We start from the raw sequence: 23181 nt of genomic DNA, 5'->3' as shown, positions 1-23181 counted from the left end.
TGTGACACTGTGGGTGGTTGGATATGGCGTCTGGGGCTCTTTAGGTGGGGTCTAGGGAAGCAGTGACACACAGCAGGGAAATATGGTGAAAGAAGTGCAGACTTACTATGTACAATGTGGAGGTGAGCAAAACAAAGACATACAAAAAACTAATAAAAGCCCAGCTCCTCTAGAGGCTGATTGGAGTGTAAAACGGGTCCCTTGACACAAATATAATAACGAAACACAAACACACTCAGCAGTCCAATTCCATTATCCACAAGCAGGGTCAGGTCCATATGCCAAAGGTCATTACTAGTTTTTGTTCTTTCTTTCTGTTTGTTTGTTTGTTTGTTTGTTCCCTTCACTCCTTCCCGCCACTCCCACAAACAAGGGACGCCGGCAATCTGCTCTTCCAATCAGGAATGCAATCAGGTGTTTTCCCCTAAGTGAGTCATTCCCTGAGGCTTCTGGGGGATGTAGTGCCAATCAGGGTGACACTTTCCTGCCCTGCCCAGCACTGTGCCACACTGTAAAGTTACACAGCGTAACACTTGACATGACATAGAACTGTTCAACCAAAACAGAATACAGGAAAATTGAATAAATGATGCAAACACTGTAGAAGTAGGCCCCAGTGCGAATCCCCAGTACAGCATGAGAGTGTTTTTCCACTCTATAGACGTATATAGACACACAACACTGTGCTGTAAAGGGAGCACACTCTGTGTGGCCTGCAGGCAGATTGCTGTGGAATCTGTTGCTGTGTGTGTGCAGCCTGCGCACAGTGGAGAGTGTCTGCAGTTCCCACGCCTGTAGCCCCAGTTACAGAGCCTGCAATTATCTAGCCAGCAGACAGCTCAGGAGACAATAATAGCTCCCCCTCCTCTACAACCCTCCCTTTTTTATCAGCACAGGCAATTACACAGTACACAGGCATTCCAGCCAGCAGCGTGACCTCAGCTCAGGCCAGCTTCACTCACTCAGGCCGTGGCCCTGTCCACACTGTAGCACTGCCTCCCTGTCTCCCTGTCTCACTACCTAACTGTCTCACAGCGTCCCACTGTAGCTTTGACTCCACTCCTCAGTGTCTCATGACCTCAGTGTCCTTGTAGTCCTTCTGATTCTCACTGTGCGTCTGTCTGACTAGGCGCGTTTACACTGCCATTTCTGATCAGGATCAAATTGGTAGCATCAAATTATCCTGCTTAGAAATGGCCGTGTTAACACTCGGCGATCGGATCAAATGCACCTCTCAGGGAGATGGTACAGATCCGGATCAAATGGCAGTGTAGACGCAACACCACTGATCCTGATCACAATGTACCAGTGCACTTGATCCGGATCAGAAATGGCCGTGTAAACATGCCTGCTACCTCACTGTGCATCTGGCGCATCACTAGTCAGTATTGAAGGTGTCTTGGATAAAGGTTTAATTTAAGAAAATCAAATAAATCAATCAATCTTTCAATAAAATCAACTACATTATAACCCTGAAAGTCACCTGTAAAAGTTCACAGTTTCTACAACTTGGCTGGTAACCAAAGCAATGGGCACAGGACAATAGATATATGACAGAATCTGCTGCAGCTCTGTCAACAGGCTGCATAACGTTACTGGATGAATGCAAGTACAAACTCTGATAAGTAGTTTTAATGGAAGAGGATAAGGCAGCAGTGCAATACAACTCACAATCTGTCAGATAGGAATATGATTGCATGTTCACCCTGGCGAAAAGGTCGGATAAATCCAAACTTGCATTCTCCCCCCAAGAAAGGCAACCTATTATTAGCAAGCAAAGGTTATGGTTTTTACAGCTAATTTCAAATTATAGAGTGAAAATGCAATGACGGAATACAGTGAGTAGTTATTTGCTCAGCCTACAAATTACTCTCTAATTGCAGAACAAAAAAAGGAAGGGAAATGTTGTAATGTTGTCTTTAATAACGTGTTGCACTTTTTTTTCTACATTCATAAATAGACAATCCTAAAACAGTCTTTTTCTAATTTATTTCTAATCTGCATTCCTGGAAAGCACCCTAATTTTAAATGGATGATATTAATGCAGTATTCCAGACAGGTTTGCCTTCAATGCATTGTGGTACCAAAACATTTGAGGTGAACTGTTTCTGCAAATGCTATTGTTAAATAATTTGTTTCTTGTCCATTAAAGATTATGGTAAATTATTAGTCCAATAAATACTGCTGCTGAAAACTAGTAACTATAAAAAATAAGCTTGTTACTGAAGATATCTGGGAATGTTTTTCATGGTGCATTAAGGAAGAAAACGCCTTCAGGTTGTAATTTGTTGTTCCAGTCTTTTCTGCTTTTGCTTTGATTCCAACTGCAAAGGTGCCTTGCCTCTCAAATATGTGTCTCAGCTGCTTGTTTAAGTTAAGTGCCTTCCTACCACTGCCAATATTCTCATCATCTTAGAAACAGACTTGACTTGATGGAGCTTCCCCTTTCGTCTGTTTAAATCAAGTATTTAATCTTTTTTATCCATCTCTTAAGCACATTGGAGAAAAATCGACTTTTATTCTGAGAGATCACATGCAGCTTCTCCTTTTTTCCCTTTATCTTCTACTATCCATTTATCTCATCAATCTTAATTATTTTTAAAGCATTATTATCTTAATTGGAATACCCAGAACAAACACTATCATTTCCCTAATGGTCAGCTGCACCTATGCATCGTGCAATAAACTGACAACAGCCTATTGAGCCAGGAAGGAAGCAATGCCCTCAATGGCAGCTCCCTTGCTCTCACGGTCGGGGTTATAACACAACCAATCTCTTTCTTCTTCTGATAACATCAAGACTAAGGCCCCGTTTTGGAGGCCGTGTCCAGTGAATCTACGGCCTTGTTGCAGCCCATTCAAATAGGATTCCCCTGCAACCGCTATTCACATTATGGCACAACAATGGGCATGATTAGAGTACTGATTGCTAGATAATGGTTTAACATCAGTCCTTGGGATTGTGGGTTATTGTGCAAATGGCTTGCAGCCATGTTCTTTGGAGTGAAGCTGTAAATTTTCTTTTAAAAGTTCCTGAGAGCAGTAATCCCTGATATAATGACAGTGCCTTAGAAGTAAAAGAAGAAAAAAACATTAGGAGTTTTTTTTTCGGTGCTCTTGTAAAAAGTAACTACACCCCATTCCACTGGAACACAAGTGGCGTCCTTGTGTTATCGTCTCAGACTTGGTATCTTGAACCAAGCACGATCTTGCAGTAAAAAACAGCGAAACATTCAGCCATCTGCAAAATGCTTTGTCTATCTATTTAAAGAAAAGGAAAAAAAGAATCTCCAACATTTATCATAGACTCAGAGACACCACAAAGCGAAAATAAAAGCTATCACATGTGAGTGGCATGTAAAGAGTTAGATAGAAGAAACAAATCATGCAAGAGTGAAAGAAAAACAACACAATAAACAAAAAAGACACTTGAACAAGAATTTCCGAGGAGAAGAAAATGACAGGTTAAAAAGATAAGTGGCACCCTTCAGTTAAGATCCGTGGTCCTAGTAAATCATACCCAGAGTTTCCTTTTATTTGGCCAGGGTGGTAATCTATTAATTTGGACAAACGGTTCCACTGACTTCAAACCGGTATCATGTTCACAGAAAAATGCAACACGCAGGGGAGGGCGATCGCTTCAGCCAAACCAACTCTTGCAGGTGATAATTGTAGTATTTTTTTTCCTTTTTTTTTTTTTCCCCTCACCTTTGAAGTCTTGCCCCCTTGTCTGATCTTGTCCCAAGGGGAGATCTGAGGCTGATTTACGGCACTCTTGCAATGCAGACACCCAAATTACCCTGTCCTTCAGAAACCATACAGGAGAGAACATATCTGCAAATAGGACACTGATAATTGCAGCTGCAGGGAAATCTATGGTTTAGATCATACAAGATAATAGTATCCCCCCAGCCTCCCTTCTCCCCCTTCCCTCTCTCTCTTTCCGTCTCTCTCGTGTATAAGGTGCATAAGCACATTAATAAAACTCAGGTTATCTGATAAAGCTCCAATTTGTCATCAGTCACCTGGACCAATTTTTCACTCAAGCAAGATTAGTACTTGTGCACCTCTTCTACTACAATATACAAATTGGAGCTGCGATAAGGACAGGAATCATTTGTGCAGTTTGATTTGGGCCTTTTCTAGAGATTGTGCAGATAAATAAGAAAGGTATTTGGATCCGCAAGGGGATACTATAAATATAATTTTTCAGTAGCTTATATCATAGAATCTTACAGCACTAGGACAACTGTCATAAATGATTTGAATGCTGTTAAAGGTTTTGTATTTTTATTATATATATATATAATTTTAACAATATTTTTTTGTACTTGATAAGTTGTTTTCAAAATCTCTCTCCTTGGCAATTTCTGGTGCCTACACTTCAAAATAGAAAACTTCTCCCACACCCAAAATGAGACTATTGTTTCAGGACACTAAATGATTTTTGTGCATGTGAAAACTAACACCTGCCCACAAGATTTTGCATGCATGAAAAACATCGAATCTGAATAACTGAATCCTTCAGAAAAAACAAAACAAACAAACAAAAAAAAACCTTAAAAAAAAGCCTGCATTCAATTCCCAGTTTTGACTGAAGTGAAATAATTTTTACATGATAACAGTTGCAAAATTGTATTCCATCTCCTTTAATTCTTGTTTGCTGTAAATAATATTAAAATAAGAGAACTTGGGACATTATTTGATGGAACAAAGTGTAATCAGATGGATGTGTAACAAAACTACCCAGAATGCAGAGCTACTGAACACTGGAAATGCGACAATCTAGAACAGTGAGATTTAGAACTGGGTATTTTTTATGCTCTCTTGAAAACTTAAGGAACAATTATTCTTGTAAACTCATCATCATCTTCTAATTGTAAAACCAGAATAACTAAAACTAAACATGCACCACTTCTTTCTCTATTGAAATCTCCACAATGCAGAGATGTTTCAAAACCTTTAAATCTGATATAGTAATTAATAGCAATACATGCTCTTCAAGAGGTGTGCATTCATAGTGAGCTATGCTCTGAAACTATTTGTGCTAGTAAGCTTATGGAGGCTTGTTGATTACGATATTTTAATGCCATGAAAGCACACAACAAGGAAACCCATTGCCACTCACTGCGAAGGACCTGCTGAATTTACTTTCACTTGCAGGAAATGCCAAAGAACTGGATATCTGTGAACAAGCAGTTAAAGTCATTCCATACATTCTCTCCTCATCTGCAACCAAGTTGGACAAACTGTATATTTGCCTGTTGCAAGAAAGAAAAAAAAAACAGAAAAAAAGGTTGGGGTGTGTCAGCAGAGTTAACTGATGTTAACCTATGTTTGCCTAGAGGGCACCAATAAACATAGAGAACACCTTTCTTTACAGGCAATCGTACCATGTGGTACAATAAAGGACAGCCTTAAAAACCTGCTTGGATCTTAAAAAGGAAGCAGAAGACGAATCGCTCAGAGTTACAGTCACAAGAGGAGGAGACTTCTTTCACTTCTTGTGCTGCCTGGGAGTAGATGAGTCCTGACAGCTCCTGAACTGAAAGCTATCAGAACCCGATTCCCAAGCGTAGACCCGAACAGCACCATGAACAGCAGGGCCAGTCTGACCGAGTCCGAGTTCTCCGAGGACGAGCTGGAGGGGAGTCTCTTGGGCAACGACGATTATACCTCAGGAGTGGGGGAGCTGGGCAAGACCTCCCCGAGCAGCGACAGCTCAGCCAGTTGCACCAGCGAGCCGGAGGAGGCCAAGTTGAAGAAGAGGAGCCGCCCGGTGCGCTCCAAGGCCCGGAGGGTGGCGGCCAACGTGCGCGAGAGGAAACGCATCTTGGACTACAACCAGGCTTTCAACGCCCTGCGCATGGCCCTGAAACACGACCTCAACGGCAAGCGGCTGTCCAAGATCGCCACGCTGCGGAGGGCCATCAACCGCATCTCCTCGCTCTCTGTCTTCCTGCGCTCCAACCCCACAGCCCCCGCCGCCGCCGCCGCCCCCCGGCACCCCTGCGCACACCCCGAGTGCCACGGACCCCTGGAGGAGTCCCGAATGGAGATGGGCAAGGAGGAGGGCTACCAGATGCCCCCAGAGACCCACCTGCATCCCCAGCCACCTGCCCACCACCAACATGCTCTTCCCCACACACACCCCTCGGAACAGCTCTACGCAGACCCCCCCGGACACCTGGTCCCCTCCTGTTCCCCTTCTCCCCATTACCACCGCTACTCCCCCGAGAGCCAGCTCTACCTCCCCCACCACGGACACTACAACAGCCCCCGAGAGGAGATCAGGAGCCCCCCTTATTACGGCAACGGTGGAGGTGCTGGCTACCAGTTTGGGGTGAGGACCACATGCCACCAGAACCACATGGACAACCTGGCAGAGTGCTCCTCCCCTCTGCCCTTTTCCTGGCAGCTCAGTTACTTACAAGGCACTGGCTACCAACAGTCCCTCTCCATGCACTGACACAGACGCAGGCACCCCAAACCTCCAGGACCTCAACGGGACAGTTGGGAGACTCGCAGAGACCAATGTTGTCCTCGTGCCTTTCAGAAAAAGTAAGTGTGTTGCCCACGACAGCCCGCTGAGAGGCTGCAACAAATGCAACAGTAATGAAAAATGTACCGCAACAATAACTCAAGTCTGAGATCATGTATTTTCCTGTGCAAAAACCCTTGAACCTGGTATGCAAGATCTTAAACCCAACCAGCTTGTCAGTGTTACAGTATTTTTTTGAAATGTGATTGTTATATTTGTTGTACAACTGTTTCCTCATATTATAATGAAATAAATCTGGTTAAAAACAACAAATGGTTTTCCTTTTATTCTTTGCTAGAATATCTATATCAGGAGTTAATTCCACACAGTGCAGCAGTGTAATGCGTACATATTATAATTGGTATATATATTCATACTTTACAATATATAAAAATGTGTTCAAAATGATGTTATCTAACCTAACTATTGAAGTGAGTGTTGGCATGTGTCACAGTGTGGGTCTATATATAAAACCTAACAGTGCATTTAGCAGAGTACTGGAAAATTCTGATTAATACTGATATACAGCAAAGGCAAACATTTATCAAATTTATCAGATGTCCTACAATCTGATCAAAAGCATCAGTGTGAGTTTTCTGCATGGACCTCGGTATTGAGCAAACTTCCGGCAGTATTAGAGTACTGATAAGACTTTAGTTTTCCAACAGCCAAATATTTCAGGATGTTCCTGCCCAGTACCGTGGACATGATTTTCTTCTTGTTTTGTCTCCCACGTGCTACAGAAGGACAGGTTTTTCTGCCCTGCGCTCACGCCAAACATTTAGCAGTTACATCCAAAACTGCCGCGGGAACATTCACAACCCAAGTGTTTTACAGCAGATTAGCTGACAGGGCATGCACTGTACTTTCTTAACTTGACCTTTGACCCTCTCTCAGGCAGGCAGGAAAAAGCTGTCAGCGGGAGTTTCAGGTGTATTTATGGTTGAGCAGAGCCGCACCAAGCTTCAACTATTTTACAGCAGAGTTGCAGGGAGTGGGACGGAGGAATGCAGGAACTATACAGTGTCTTGTCTTGAAAGCGCTCCGTAGTGTTGTTGAGAAATCGGTGCTTTTTCTTGTCACACAGATGACAAATGACAGGGAGGGTGCAGGATGAAGCACATTCGCAGATACCCTGAGAAAGCTCTGCAGGTCTTAATGCAAAAGAAGTTTCATTCTCTGTGTATTTCTCCCCACCGCTCCAGCTCGCAAAAAAAGCCTGGCAGTGCGCAGACATGAATAAAGCCGACACAGTATTGCACAGACTGTATGGAGAATCAAATGTGATATTCTTGGCCTGCCTGAACTAGAATGAAATAAAACAAACAAACAGTCAAAACAATATACAGAGCAGGCTAGCTAGACTGCCACAGATAAAGTGGGATTCAAACTCTTCCTTTGATTGTAGAATACAGTAGAGAGAAGCAGCAAGTATTTCACCTTGTGTGGATAGTTAGTCTAGTTGTACACAGTTTTTATAGTTAAGTCAAGTCTGATTTGATACAATAATAATAATAATAATAATAATAATAATAATAATAATAATAATACCTTTGACATTATGCTACTTAGTTCTGCGTTACACTGTATCAACAGCTTTGCTTGTTGTATAGCACATGCAGACACATAGAGATTACATACTGGTTTCTCTACTGCCTAAATGCTGTGAAATGTGATGCTTCCGCTTTGCTCAGGAGAGATAGTAATCTTGGGCACAATATTGTGGGACAATCCTATGTAGGTGGGGGACGCAGAACAAGAGTCAATGAGAGGGAAATGATCTTACCTTTAACCATTTGGCTTGAGGGTCTGCATCCTGCTCAGCTTTGGCGGACACGTCCACCCCACCCCCAGTACTCACTCTCTCACACATACGCACACACACGCACACACACACACACACACACACACACACACACACATACGCACACACACGCACACACACACACACACACACACACGCACACACACACACACACGCACACACACACACACACACATACGCACACACACACGCACACACACACTTAAACCAAGTGCTCAGGAGAGAACAATTCAGAGGAAGACGACAGATACAGGCAGGTGATGTTGGATTCACACTCTGCTGGCTTGGAGCTGAAGAGGACGAGGTTTTGAGAAGTCTTACTGTATTGCAGTGAGGAAAGGAGAGGCTTTTCACTCTAACCAATTGTATTATATCAGAAGATTACTTACCCCAGTTTAAGGCCCGAAAACAGCCTGAACTCCAACCCTAACCAACACAAACAATGTAAGCGAGGCTCAAACAAAACTGCACCCAATTCTGTCCAGCCAGTAGAAAACCATCCCTAACCTTAATGAAAGCCAAAGTTGACTCTAACTCTAACCCTAGTCTGGAACCCTAATTTTAACACTTAAATTAATTTAAAATCTAGATTTAGTTACATTACTTTAAATAAAGCTCTCTAAACAACCTAAATGTAACAGTAAGACTTTTTCTACATTCGCTTGTATCCCTAATTAAAACTGAGCTTCATAACATTTTCTAATTTCAGATTTTCACTTAATAAATCTTCATTCCACAGACTTTTAGCCATTTATTAGCCTAGATACCTGAATAATCTGTATGGTGAATTGTGATAGAAAGGAGAGACTCCACCACAGTGTATTACATCAGCTGTAGTGTGGGCCTCAAGCGGTTCAATTTAAGACCAAATACCAAACCAAACTCTGACCCAAACCATCAACAAAACGTCAAACCAAGTCTAAAATATACATTAGAAAAAGCTACCACTAGAACACACAGGGAGAGAAATTACATAACCTTTTGACCTCTGCACGTTCCTGAGATTATTTATCTTTCTCCACAAAGGAATACATTTGCAATTTTCATATTTCAGTATTAAGACCCTTCCTTGAAAATCATATCAATAAAGAATACTGATATTACCAATAAAAAAAGAGAGAGAGGGAGAAAGATTACATAAAAAATAGACAGAGATAAAGACAGATCCACAGAGAAGGGATTGCGTTAGAATTCCCCTTGGTTTTCCGTCCTATTCCACAGACTTATTTTACGATTTGGGGAGGGTGTTTGAAGTTGTGAGTGAGGATCCAGGCGGCGAGACAGTGCGTTTGAACAGGTCCGGTGTTGAAAGCTGCTGGCTCGGGGGGCTGTTGGCGAGAGGACTGGCGAATTCGAACCCCGAGAGGGATGCGATGTCAGGAACGGCAGGGCGACTCTTTTTTCCCGTAAATGAGAGGTGTGTGCATGGGGGGGGTAGGGGAAGCATCCGGATCCCTACTCCCCCCCACCTCTCTCCCCTTCCTTCAGAGGGGTGATTCATTCGTCAACTCCCTGACTCACTCTCCACATCGCAGCCCTGACAGATTGACTGACGGAAACGGAGCCTGCCAAGCCACATAGTTTTAATGACCTGGATATAGGTGTATATCTAGAGAGAGAGAGAGAGAGGGAGAGAGAACGCATGACGAGATGTCTTCCTCTCTGTCTGTCTGTGTTGATGCAAACGTCTGTCCGTCCCCATGTGTAACCAGGCCTGTGCTTTGTGAGTCACACCCAAGCAGGTGCGTTGACAGAGCTGTTTGACTATTTCTAATACCCCTCCACCAGATAACGCACACCTTTGAATTGTTTTTAATATTCTCCCCATTATTTTGAAGTTATTTTCTCCTGTGACTGCTGCTCTGCTATCTGCGATGTTGCCTGCTCTGCCCCCACTGTACACAATATTGTTTGTAACTACGGCACTGTGTTTTGCACTGTATTAATTGTACTTCAAGTAGGACTTCTACTGTGTATTGTACTTAATGGCACTTAGTATGTAATGTTTTGTGAAAAGTATTTGTTGTGACCATCGTTAGTGCATTTACTAAGTAATAAATACATACATACATACATAAATAACAAATTGAAAGTGGAAAACTCTCCAATTCAGACTGCACCTCTTTACTTTAAACCCTCTCAGCTCTTCACCAGCTCTGCCTTACTTTACTCACTACAGGAGGTCAGATCAGAAGCACTTTTTGTTTCCTTCTCAGCTCTGCATGCTTGTTACTCCAGGTTGTGTGTGTGCTGTAACCCTACATCTCATGTGCCATACTTATTGAGTCCCGGCAATGCATTTGGCTCCACTTCAGAACATACTGCATGCTTGGGGTTCTCATGTTTTACCAAACAAACAAGTACAAATGACAGACAATTAAACTGATCGTTTACCATGAAGTGTTTATATGTAAACTACAGTACCGTGGTCCTCAACCCTCACAACTGCTGGTTTTTGTTCCAATCAAGCTCTCAATTACTTAATTGAACCCTTAATTTAACTAACATTTTCCTAAATCAGAGACTTTTCATTATTTTAAAAAGTAGGGGTTTTAAGTAATGTATACATTGTATAAGGAACCAACTTTTTATCAGTAACACAATTTAAGAAGTCAAATGTAAGCAAATTATTAGTTCAGTTAAGGGTTCAATTAAGTAATAGAGTTCAGTTGGACCAAAAACCTCCAGGACCAGGGTTGAGAAGCACTGCCATAGCATAACTGTAAAGACAGCCACCCCTGTAAGAGGGAGAGTTATTCAAGTTTCTGCTGAACTGGCTAATTTACGTTATACAAACGTAAGCAGAAATACCAGTACAGAACCATACAAAACTAACATAGCAAAAAAACGAAAAATGTCCAAACATCATTAGCAGAGACTAAGTAGGTCAGTGCTGCCCAAACCCAATCCTCGAGGGCCTCTATCTCACAGATTTTATAGGTAAGCTTTAATTATCAATTTCGTAACACCTGGAACCATTTCAATGTGATCAATTAAGCAGGTGATTTGTGAAATGATGTAGAGATTTGGTAAAAAGAGAATGAACAACCATTTTCAGCCCTCAGTGAACAGAATTCCCTTAATTTAACAAGTTAATTGCTTAATCGATCAATAACGTTCACTTATTTATTAGACATTTAGGGTGACTGGATTGGGGCTCTCCAGGACCGTGTTTGGGCCCCACCGATGTAGGTTATATGGCCTCTCTGCGCTTTCCACGCTTTCTGCTGTAGTTACCCAACTGCACCGCAAGAGGGCATCCACTCGACGCTGGATACCACAGAGGCATCGGAGGTCTGAACTGATTTGCCTTCGTTCCCTCAGACCAACACGACCACAAGACATGAGAAATTAGGAAAACATGGTTCTTATTTGTTTGTCTTAAACCTCAACAGGCAGAAGCCAACGAACACTTGACTCCTCACACATCCATGCTTCTTTCATTAGTCATCCCCTGGTCATATTTGTTTCTCTTGTCACTGCCAGAACTTGTCAGCAGTAGTGATGTAAAAACAGTCCGGTTGAGCGGCCTCTTTGCTCCTGAGAGAAACAAACAATAACGCAGAATAAATGTCTGAAACGAAAACAGCAATGCCAAATAACCTGCAGCAGACAAGGTCACAGACACTGGTGAGTCACTTGCACATTACTTGCTGACGGAATAAATGCATGACAGGTACGTATAGAAGTTCACTGCGGTCTACAGTAGTAAACCCTGTGAAAGCATAGTAAGCCATAGCAGACAGATGACAAAGCACAGGTTAACAACCGGTGCATTGTTTTATTAAAAGGCTGGTGCCAATAACCTGAGGACAGTCTTAAACCTCTTCTCTCCACTGCACCATTAAAAATGAATGAATGGATACATGTAAATGAATCAACTAAGGATGTTCAAGACATTACCACGTGAATGAACACGGTTTTAATTCTGGACCGGAAAACTAAATGGAAATGTCTACCACAGCTCATTTAAACTCTGCTGAAGTGGAGCAGAAGGGTAGAATTGAAAGCAAAGAAAGTAGTGTGGGAATTGGTATGCCATTCATTGGAAAGACCTCATTTAGGAAATTGTGTATTGTGCAGAAAAAGCAATGTGCTTAGCAGAAAGGTTGAACGAACTGAAAGTATCCATGATAGGGATGGACAAACCAAGCAACCTAATTCTTGATTAACAACAAGGGAAAGATAGGATATAAGAGGAGACGAGTGCAAGTTAAGATGGAGTGCAAATTAAGAGGGGGAAATATGAGGCACTTTTTTACGCAAAGTGAACGGGTGTCTGTAAAACTGCCCGGCCAAGCTGTAGAGGCCGATTCGCACCTGAAAGAGATTCTGACACCAATTAAACGTCTAGCAACCAAACAAGCAAGATCTTGTTTCGAATCCTTTTTATGTTGTCGTGGGCGAAACTGTACAGTGATACAGACAAAGCTGGCATGAAAAAGTAGTTATGATTTCACATTTTGTTTCAGGGTGGAATGGGGGGTTCCTAGTGTCCAAAAACATGTATTACTTTCAGGCAAAGTCCACATAGAACTACAGGGTTGGTTTAGTTGCAGCTAAATACTTACTCAGTACAGGGAACAATCTTCAAGCCTAGTTAAGATTCTCACATTTTTGGATGACCCCTGATTTAAAGAAACCTATAACTATTTCACAATCCTGCCCTTAGTGTACGGGACTCAGAAGTGCCAGCTTTTAAGGTAAAAAAAGTGCACCACACTCAATACTTCTCTCTAAACAAACACCAGAGGGCAGTGTTGATCTTTAGAGGAATCCAGTAAAAGTATTCCTACAGAAAATGTAAAGAAAAGCCATTTATACATGAAACCACAACCAGGTGGACTAAAGCACCTTGAGACAAGCCAGCAGAGTATAAACGTAGTGTGCGCAGATTGTCGTGTGCATCTGTACGGCACAGTAAACCGAGCTGAGGTACAGTATATTTCCCAGAAGGCACTGCAACAGATGTTCTATGAGTGGGAATCAGTCTCAGCTTTGCAATGGTTTTGACTGGGAGACTGGAGACGATCACAGGGAGATTCAGGGCTTGTCACACCTCATCTCCCGAATCACTACTGGTATTCATGGGATTTTTAATGCAGGACGTGCGGGTGGGGGGGCTGATTCTTACTGGAAGCAGCACCGTAATGTTGAGTCTGTCCTTCTCAGTGCTACTCAAAGTCACTCCTCTCATTTACCTCCTGTGCCAGATCAGCCACCCAAACTGCCCCTCATCCCAGTAACCCTGAAGATTTATGACTTAGGGAGTACGCTACGCTCAGAGAGAGGAAAGCATGAGTGATAGAGAGGGAAGGAAAGAGGAGGATATCCTTCGCTCTTCTTCCAGGTTCTCGACAGCTCAAGATGGGTGGTCATTTTAAAGCCTGGCTTCAGCTCCCAGCTCTCTCTGTTCGTGAACAAAGCTCCCGACTCCCAGGAACTGCTTTCTGAAGATGATGAAATAGCCTCACTTACCTTGAAGGGAAGGGGTCTAACCTGGAGGAGCTTTCATCTCTGTCTCTTTAAGGGTATGAAGGCAAGGGATTATTCAATCAGATGGTCACAAGATTTGCTTTTCTATTGTTTAGTTGCTTTTTTGATCATTTTCTATTTTAAGTCTTTATTTGATCAGATCTAGGGATGGAAAGTCAACAGCTTAGACAACTAGGTTGTAAATACAGCTTCACGAAGTGTCCCTTAAAGAAACACAATGACATTTTCCTAGTCTCGGCAGCAATCCTAAATCAAATTGGGCATGTTCTCAGTATTGTGTGGCTTTAATTGTATTCCCTTTTCACAGGCCATGCTTAGTGCAGAGAACTGTTTTTGTTGTTGTTCTTGTTATTAATCTCAGTTTTTAGTGCTACTCCCAAGCGTAGCATTCTTCCAAAACAATATCCCAGACATACGAAGGCTCAGAGATTCTCAAAACGTTTTTCTTCCCTGTTGCAATTTACATTCTCAAGATCCCATCTGCGTACCTGGTGAATCTCAAGTGTATTGGATACATGGCGTCTGAAATGTATGTCTCTGTGAGCTGATTATACGACTGATACAAAAGCACCTTGCATACAAATCCGTTCGAGGGATCTCCTCGTTCTCCGTGGTTCACCAGACTGTACAAATTCCCTGTGTTTGAGGACCAGTTGTCTTTTGGTGTCTCTAACGTGTGGGACCTGACCACATCCATGACACCACATCTAATAACAGTGCAAAACAAACGCTAATGTCCGCCAAATCCAGAGTAAGCAAATTTAATTTGGTCCTTTTTGCGAGGTCCAGTCATTGTAAAAAGGAAATGGCTTCCGCATGCTGCTTTCAAATGACAAGAATACCTACGAGCAGGAGCCCACAAGAAAACTAGCAATCTGTTCACAAGTTCACAACGCAGCACAGAAGATGTGATGTGGAAAGTGTTTACAGGCAGGGCAGGCACCTCAGTGACAGGGAACGAAATAAACTCGGGCTTCTGCAATCCCATCACCCCCTGCTCCACATGCTGAGAACTCCCCGTTCTCCTCCTGATGAGGCTGCATAGCCAGAGATCTGTCTTTCCCCAAACTGTCAGCTGTCAGCGCTTTGAATTGGTGAACTTATTTAAGCCCCCAGACATGCTGTCTCTCAGTTTTCGACTTGCAGTGCTTCAGCGCGTCTGCCAGTGCTCCTACTGCAGCTGACAGAGCTGGCACTTGGCTTCGGGAGACGGTGGACAAGCTTAGAAATAGGTTAGAATGAAATATGAGGGCTAGGTGATGTGTGTCTGGCCTGCTTACCTACTCTGCTTAATCGGCAACAACCTGGCCTGTGAGATAGAAAAGACTGAGTAGAGGCTGGTACAATGGGTTCAATTTACATTTCAATGAAATGGATCACTGAATAACATTGTTTTTAAATGAAGGGGGGGAATACTTTCATATATCTTCACTCTCTCTCTCACACACACATGCATATATAGAAATACATAGATATGCTGTTTTATTAATACTGTTATTAATGATTCATTCACATTCTGAGAGGAAATTAAGTATGGATCCTGCCCTACAGTACATGCACTGCTTGATTAACAGGAAATAGTGCAGTATGAGAGACAGGGAAAGAAAAAAATGACTTCGCAAAACTAGAGTGACTTGATTGACATGTTCATCATCTTGGCTATGGAGATCGAGATGGATATGACAAGAGCTGATTCATTACACTATTTCATCTGCTAACACAAATCAATAATTGCATGCTACACATACTAATGGCCGGGCCCAAGTGAGCAGATTAAAAAACATGGATCTTTAATACCCACCTGCATAAATAATGCAGATCAACAATAAAGTGCCATTTGTCACAGAGAACAGTTTCGTCGTGTATCTAAGTTCACACTGGTTGTTTAAAGGGCTATGATGTATCGGAGACGGTAGCACTGGTAACACTTTACAGTTCTTGCCTTCATTTACCAGCCTTTGATCAACATTTAAGAGGTGTTTAATAAATGATGTATAGTGCATCAAAGCATTATAGATCAATTGCAGAAATAACATTTCCAAATGAGGAGCTCATCTATAAAATGTTTAAGAACTGCAAAGAAATGGTTTATTTAGATGATGTGTTTGATGTAGTTCTGATGCATTCTGGAATGTTTTACTAACATCAAAGTCTTCTCTAATATGCTTTTACTGCATTACTACATGTCCTGTTGGCTGTTTTACTATTATTTGCTATAGCATAGAATCCTATATACAGTATTTAAGAAGAACCTATAGACAGTGCAATAACCATCATCATCTTCCTGAATCGCTGCCTCGCCTGATCTTGAACAGATCTTGGCCCGAGCATGATTTGTTTTCTCGTCAAAGTATTTCCAGTTACAGCTGGTTTTTACATTCAAAGACAAAATGAGTTCCATTTCCACGTTATGGAAAACAGCGGCATGAATAATAAGATGTGTTTTTATATTTCCTTTACCAACACTTTCTGTGGCCTCTGCAAATGTGTGCCCTCCACACACACACACACACACACACACACACACAAAGGGAAGAAAATTGACTTCATTTGCAGTTCAATAGCCTAAATCAGGGCCCATTATTATTGTCATAGACAGTGGGCAAACAGGTCATTTTCTCTATATCAGATATCAAGCACTGAACTAGACTGTATAGCTTGTTTGTCCCCTATAAAGGCTGTTCGAAATGGCATACATATATGAATATCTCTGGTGCATGGACGCTAGTAGTAATAATAATAATAATCAAAATTTCTGGCTCATGCAGCTAAGACCAGAATGAATGAAATAAAAATATATATATATATATATATATAGTTAAAAAAATACGAAAGAAGAAAAATAACAGCAGATCCAACTCAGAGAAAGAACCTGTGATCGGGGTACATCCGAAGGGGGTTGAGGAAGCAGGCAGCTCAGAATAGACGAGTTGTTAACACGCATAGTACATTCATTTACATATACGAAGGGACTAGGCTGAGTAATTAGCATGCATCAAAAAACGGAAATCCCATTAAGAGCAGATTAGCTATGATATTACAAACAACTCGCTGATGAATGTCTCAATCAGCGTCTTCTTTGGGGTCTAGCAAGCACGTTCGCCGAGAGACAGGCAGAGAGAGAGGGAGAGAGGGAGAGAGAGAGCAATGAAGTCAAGTTTGAAGAGCATATTAAAGGACTTTTAATGATCATTTAATTTTGCTGTAGGACTTACTGGAATATATAAGGCTCAGAGTGCAAAATTTAGCATGCAATGTGTTTTTGTGTTTAAATCAGACCAGCAGATGAGATAGGCATGGTTTTAAGAGCAGTGAATCGGTGAATGTAGATTAACTGCCAATACCGTAGGGAAATATTGGAGTCAAGTACTTTTCTAATCTATTTTACAGACTATGATGTGTCAGTGTATGGTATGTTTTTGAGGCCTGGCCCGATCCCAGATTCCCTTTTTCTCATTTGTGTAATGTGTTGAGGAAAAACTAAGCACAGTCTTCTAAATTTGGACTTGCAGGTGCGTTTTAATTTTAACATAATCCTTTAGTGTAATTCATAACTGATTCAGTATAGCTACCCTATATTAACAAACAGTTAAGAATTAACAATTTCCTGATCCACAAAATCACACCCAGAAAAAGTCTTGCTTCTGTCGTTGTGGGGCTTTTTTCAGGCCTATGCTGTCAGCACTCTTTTTGAATATGATGAATGTGGAGAAAATAAGCCCAGTCAAAAGCGGTTAGCTTCACAAAAGACGTCCGCCTTATTATTATGTTAATGCACTTTCCGCTCGCGTGTGTGTCGAAGAGAGGATGGTGTGTGTGTTGGTTTCTAACTGTGTGTGTGTGTATTGCAAAGTATGTAGTCCCATATTTGTGTGTTGTACATTAATTCATATAATATATGTTTATTCAGTAGGGAGGGTCATGGGGTGGGTGTGATACAGGATAAAGTCGTTGTTTTAATGTCCATTTTTTATCTCCCTACCTTTTAATGGAGTTTCAAGCAATGTACTTAATTAAAATGTAAGAAAAAGTGGTACAGATTGGTAATTGGTACAAGTGGTAATTGCTAATATAAACCCTGCAGATTATAGTAATAGAGATGCACAGACAACAGACAACATCTGATTCAGTTGTTAATAGTATATTAAAAACAAATCTAGAACTATGACTTAACTTTTACCAGCACATTTTTGATGTTCTTTTATTCAGATACTTTTAGTAATATAACACTGGGGAATCTCCACAGATTCGTTTTTTATTACTGCTTTATTAAAGCTAAGATTAATGAGAATTACTTCAAGGCCTCATTAGACTATAATGATATTTTATGATATTAAAACTGAATTACGAAAATATACATTTGCATTTGGACTTTTTGTCTTTTCTTTATAATATCTCACCCCTAATTTCCACACGCTTTCCCCTAGTCAAATAAAGGAGAATTTATATCGATCAGCAGTTTCTCCAGAAATTGAATCCCAGCGCTTGTTTGTTTTTTGGTCCAAGTAAAAATGGTTATCTCTCTGACATACAGCTATTATTAAATGATGGAATTAAAAGACCATTTTAAATGTGAAATCTATCGCAGGATGCATTTCTGTTTGATCTCATAAGAGATATCTGCACTGTAATGTTGTCTTGAGGTAATGAAGCATTTCCAGTTTACAATGGTCTTTATGTGGCCAGCTACAAGTGAGGCGTTCCCCTTAAGTGTCCCTTAGGATCGTTGAACAAAGTACCTCGATACATTGTCGTCAATACGCTAGTTAAGGGAAAAGCTGTTGTGTTTAATACTTTATATTATTCAGTAATTAAGGCATTTGTCACAATCTGGAACAAACTACCCAGCGATGTGGTTAAATCTGGGAACATTTAAAAATAGGATCTTTGGATCACTTAGTTATTAATGGACACCAAACGAGCACGATGGGGTGAATGGCTTCCTCTCGATTGTAAACTTTCTTATGTTCTTATTTAATACAGTTTACCACTGGAGAATTGGGGATTGCTCTACGGCACCCCATGTGGAATAAATTAGTATTTCTAATAATAATAATTTATGGTTAATTTATACCGTATATTTTCAACATAACAAAAATGAATGGATGACTAAAATGTGTCTATATATCCTGTATCTTTTAAGTATACAATAAGGAGCTAATTTATATGGACCATATATCATCTACCATAATAAAACTATTCCATATGGGGTAACCATAGATTTATCATGCTACACACTTTTTTCCGTGTCCACAGTTGTCTTCAGCTATTAAAATAGACCACCAGCATTAACACAGATGGGGTGATGACAGCTATTACAGTACAAAGAAGATACAGTATAAGCCATGAAAACAAAAGGGCCCTCACCTTGCTATGTTCTCACGAGACGCCTGAGTCGTTCTAGTAATTACAGAGAAGCTCAAGGAGGAAAGCAGTAGCATCGAGCCCTACATGATGAGTCTCGCAGCATGGGGAGTGATGAGGGGGGGTAGAGCGCTGCAGACTGCCTCTCTCAGTCAATCAAGGGCTGAAGATCCAGCCAGTCAGTGTCAGCCCTCCTTGGGATAAACAGTGTGGCGCACGAACAGGCAAATCACTCATCCTGACTAGGGAAGAGCTGCATTATGAGGAATTAATGAAAAATGCCTGACTGCTAAGTAATTAGGGTCTGGAGTGCTTTTTTTTATGGTCATGCTTTCCGGGATTTGTCATTTAAAGGAGCATGGCTGGTTGGAACACCTAGTTAAAGCCTACCTTTCTGTTTTCTTTTCTCCATTATTAATGATTTGATATTGTCGGTAAACTTTGCCAGATGATTGAGCGCACCAGGCCCCTTCAACTAAACATTTGCAGAGATGGAAGACAGATTATATTGCTTTTGTTTTGACGGCTACTGAGTTATGTGGCAGGGTTTCGTTCAAAGGCTAAGTAGTCGTTTTAAGGTAAAGCGTACATCTGAAGGGTTGATTTTTGTGTGACGATGCACGACAAAAGACCCCACACCAATGCTTACGTTAACAAAAGTGGAAGAAGGGACAGACATTTGAGCTCTGGACTTCACAGGTATTCCAGTCCCTGCTCCTCAAGAACAATAGGGTCAGCTGGTCGTCATTCCACCCCATCTCTTGAGTACTCGTCATTGGCATAATTAGTCAAAATGATCGTTATGTGCTGATTGGCCATCCTTTTGCGTGCATGGGAGACATGAAGAGAACATACAAATGGTCTATGAAACATGCACTACATATCTACTTTTTTTTCACACTGCAAGTACACAATGCAAAACATGGCAGAAGTACATTTCAACCAGAGATTTCCGCACTACAAATTGTACTCTTTGAGACACTTGGGAATCCTATTTTAAAACAGTGCTATAATAGGCAATGGGTGGAAATCTATGGTTGATTAAAAACACAAACAATGCACAGTGTGGTGAGGAACTGGTTGCTGTAGAAAGACACGACAGATATGGGGTTACACTGTTACTATAAGGCAATGATCAGGATGTCTCACATACAAACTGCCAGGATCTGAATTCCTCAGAATTGATATGACTTTCATTACAGAACCTCAGCTTATCAGGTCTCCTCCTGGCAGAGGACCGAGGAGAGCTGACAGGCTTGATGGTAAGAGGGGCTCGGAGGAAAGGAGAGTGAAAAATCAACAAAACAAGGTGACCACTTGGAAGAAAGCAGGTTAGGGGCCACACTGTAGATGGAAAGAGTTTCTAAACCCCATGCAACAGATTTACCAAAGTGGATCTTTCATGATATCCAATTATTAGTCTGCTTTCTCAACCCAACCAAGAAAGCACACATCTGGAAAAGGGGAGTTTGAGTTTGAGTTTCACCCCCGTTCAAGTCGTTCCCTTCCTGATTCATTGTCTGTTCTTGTTCTGTTCTCAAAGAAGCATGGCTGTTTTCTTCTGCCGCCCTTCTCCCATGCAGAAACTTTTATTTACATCTTTATTTGTAATATTTAAGTCTGTTCCCTCTTTTTAAACCAATTGTGAATTGCCAGCTAGTCAACTCACCACCTCCACACTATGAGATATTTTACCTGAGACATCACAGGGAATCTGCAATCATTGCAAACATTGAATAACGCTTGGAACGGCACTGCCTTGTACCCCACCCCACTTCTTTACTGTCCTGCTCTGAGATCTGTGATTGAATTTCCCTTGGTAGATGTTTCAAATAAATATATACATGAAATAATTAAAGAGGCATCAAACTCAGAGTGGTGAACAGGAACTGGGTTATGTGCCCCTGATCCTTCTCTCCAAATCATCAAAGAGAAAGAGTTGGTAATAAATATTTCAGCTTCTTCATGCAGAAGACAGCTATCAAAACTAGATATGCCAACTAGTTCATTTTTAGCTTCTTTTTATGCACGCAACACACTCAAAAGCCTACATCTCAGCACACAAGTTTCTGATTAATTCGTACTTTTTTATTTGACACTGAAGACCCTGGTTTCACCACTGTGGGCCAACTGCCCGTCTCATTCATTCGCTACAGCGTGGGCAGTCAGCCCAAACGTTTGCCCACAGTGGAACATAAAGACCCGAATCTGATATTAACTTGGATCCTCAATTACCCATTTTATGAGGCTAATTCATCAATTTTGCTCAGGCCCTTCAGTTTTACAATCCCAGACACACAGCGAAACACTCGGGGAAATTTGTTTCTCTAGCGTTCCTTTGTTCCTTACTAACATATAAGGGCATTTTTTTATTTAATTTTTTACATACTATAAGTTTGTGAACTTTAAAATTGAATTATGCTGTTATTTCAATTTAAATGAGCAGGGGAAAGTATAGAAGGCATTTTCCGACAGCAACCTAAATATAGAGTATGTGTTTTGTTGTGTGTTTTTTTCCCTTATTTTTCCTTATTGCTTTTTCCACTTGAGCCGCTGTACCATACCACACCGCACCGCAGAAGAATGCATTTCCCTTTGCCTTGTTTCTCATTAGGAAAAGCAATCAAACCATTCATTACGGTGCAATTTAAAGATGGAGTGGTTCAATCTAGGCTAGGAGACAGCCTCATCCTCCTCGCCGAGAAGTTTGTGACCCGTGCCGTGCGTTTCATCCGCCGAGCTGTTTACGTATTTAATTGCATCGTGGTTCATTCACCTCCTTTTCCTTTTGCTTCCTTTTATTGTCAACTAAAACCTCTGATTCAGCCTCCTGCAAACAAGGAAGGCAACAGAACATTTGATTAAGAAGGAAAAAAAAAAGATAGGACGATGATTAACTTTGCTGATCTTATCCCTACGTGACCTTTCAAGATGCAAAGGCGCTTTTCTGGAAGCTGCTCATTATTTTGACCCACAGTCAGCTTCATCTTCCTGCCTCCGCTCAGCATGGTGATCGCCAATGTATATGCCCAAGTGATGCCTATACTGCATTAACAGTCACTGAGCTTTTCTAGCTATTGGCCAAAAAATTGGGAAAAAAAGAAAAAAGTATGGCTCACAGTGATAATTATTTCTGATCACATTCTTTTATGAAAAAGCATTCTGACGTCCAGAGCCTTGAAAAAGAATAGATTTTTGTCATGAAAAAAGAGGATAGTACCCCAAGCTGCTTTATTGATTAGCATAAGGTGAGAGGGAAGAGAATTGTAATGGTCTGTTGCTCATCATTAACCCTGGCTGGGGGGCTCTGCCATCCAAAATAGGTCTCTTCTGCCTTCTCTTCTGGCCTCTTGCCACACAGTAACATTTAACCACTTTCCAAGCTTGTAATACAGCTAAAAATTGAATAAACCTGCTGGATTGTGTCCCTGGATGACCAGATTTGAAGAAAACTGCCACATAAAAACAAGGTAAACCTTTTCTGCAATTCAAAATCTGAAATGGCTCAATTGGATGACATTTTTAATTAAACTGTTGTTTTTTTTGGTACCCCCTAGTACGGAAAACATCTGGAAACATCTGGAAAATCTTGCATCTCACAGATTATATTGTAGTATTTCGGGGGCAGTGGACACAACGATGACTCGAACCCCGTTCGTCCGCACTGCAGTGCCAGATCACTAAAAGGCCCAGGCCCCATAGGGAGGCTCAAGATCCCTACACTACCCTCTGGCACGCTACAATATACATATGGTTAATTGACTTCATCTTCCTATGCTACATTGACAGCAGACTTTGAGATGTGAGATGTTCAGCACAAGACACTCGCTTCCAAACCTGGGGGGGTTGGGAGAGGGGGATTTATAGTAGCTGGCTTTATAATTCCAGTAGGGTGTGATTGTGTTTAGGAATTGTCACATTTATTGCCAGCTCTTGCGCTTTGAGAAGTTCTTAA

At 41.4% G+C, this 23181-nt stretch overlaps 1 protein-coding gene across 1 annotated transcript; it reads left to right on the top strand.

Moving 5' to 3' along the window:
- The first annotated feature begins 5455 nt into the window (after positions 1 to 5455).
- LOC136717848 (class A basic helix-loop-helix protein 9) lies at positions 5456 to 6594 on the top strand. The gene has a single exon (XM_066695387.1). It carries the CDS (start codon positions 5594 to 5596, stop codon positions 6467 to 6469), a length of 876 nt encoding a protein of 291 aa, XP_066551484.1. The 5' UTR covers positions 5456 to 5593; the 3' UTR covers positions 6470 to 6594.
- The last annotated feature ends 16587 nt before the right edge of the window (positions 6595 to 23181 follow it).

This window comes from Amia ocellicauda, chromosome 22, assembly GCF_036373705.1.
Source record: "Amia ocellicauda isolate fAmiCal2 chromosome 22, fAmiCal2.hap1, whole genome shotgun sequence".
Classification (NCBI taxonomy): domain Eukaryota; kingdom Metazoa; phylum Chordata; class Actinopteri; order Amiiformes; family Amiidae; genus Amia; species Amia ocellicauda.
Note: the sequence above shows the minus strand (reverse complement) of the source record. Positions and strands in the feature narration are given on the sequence as shown.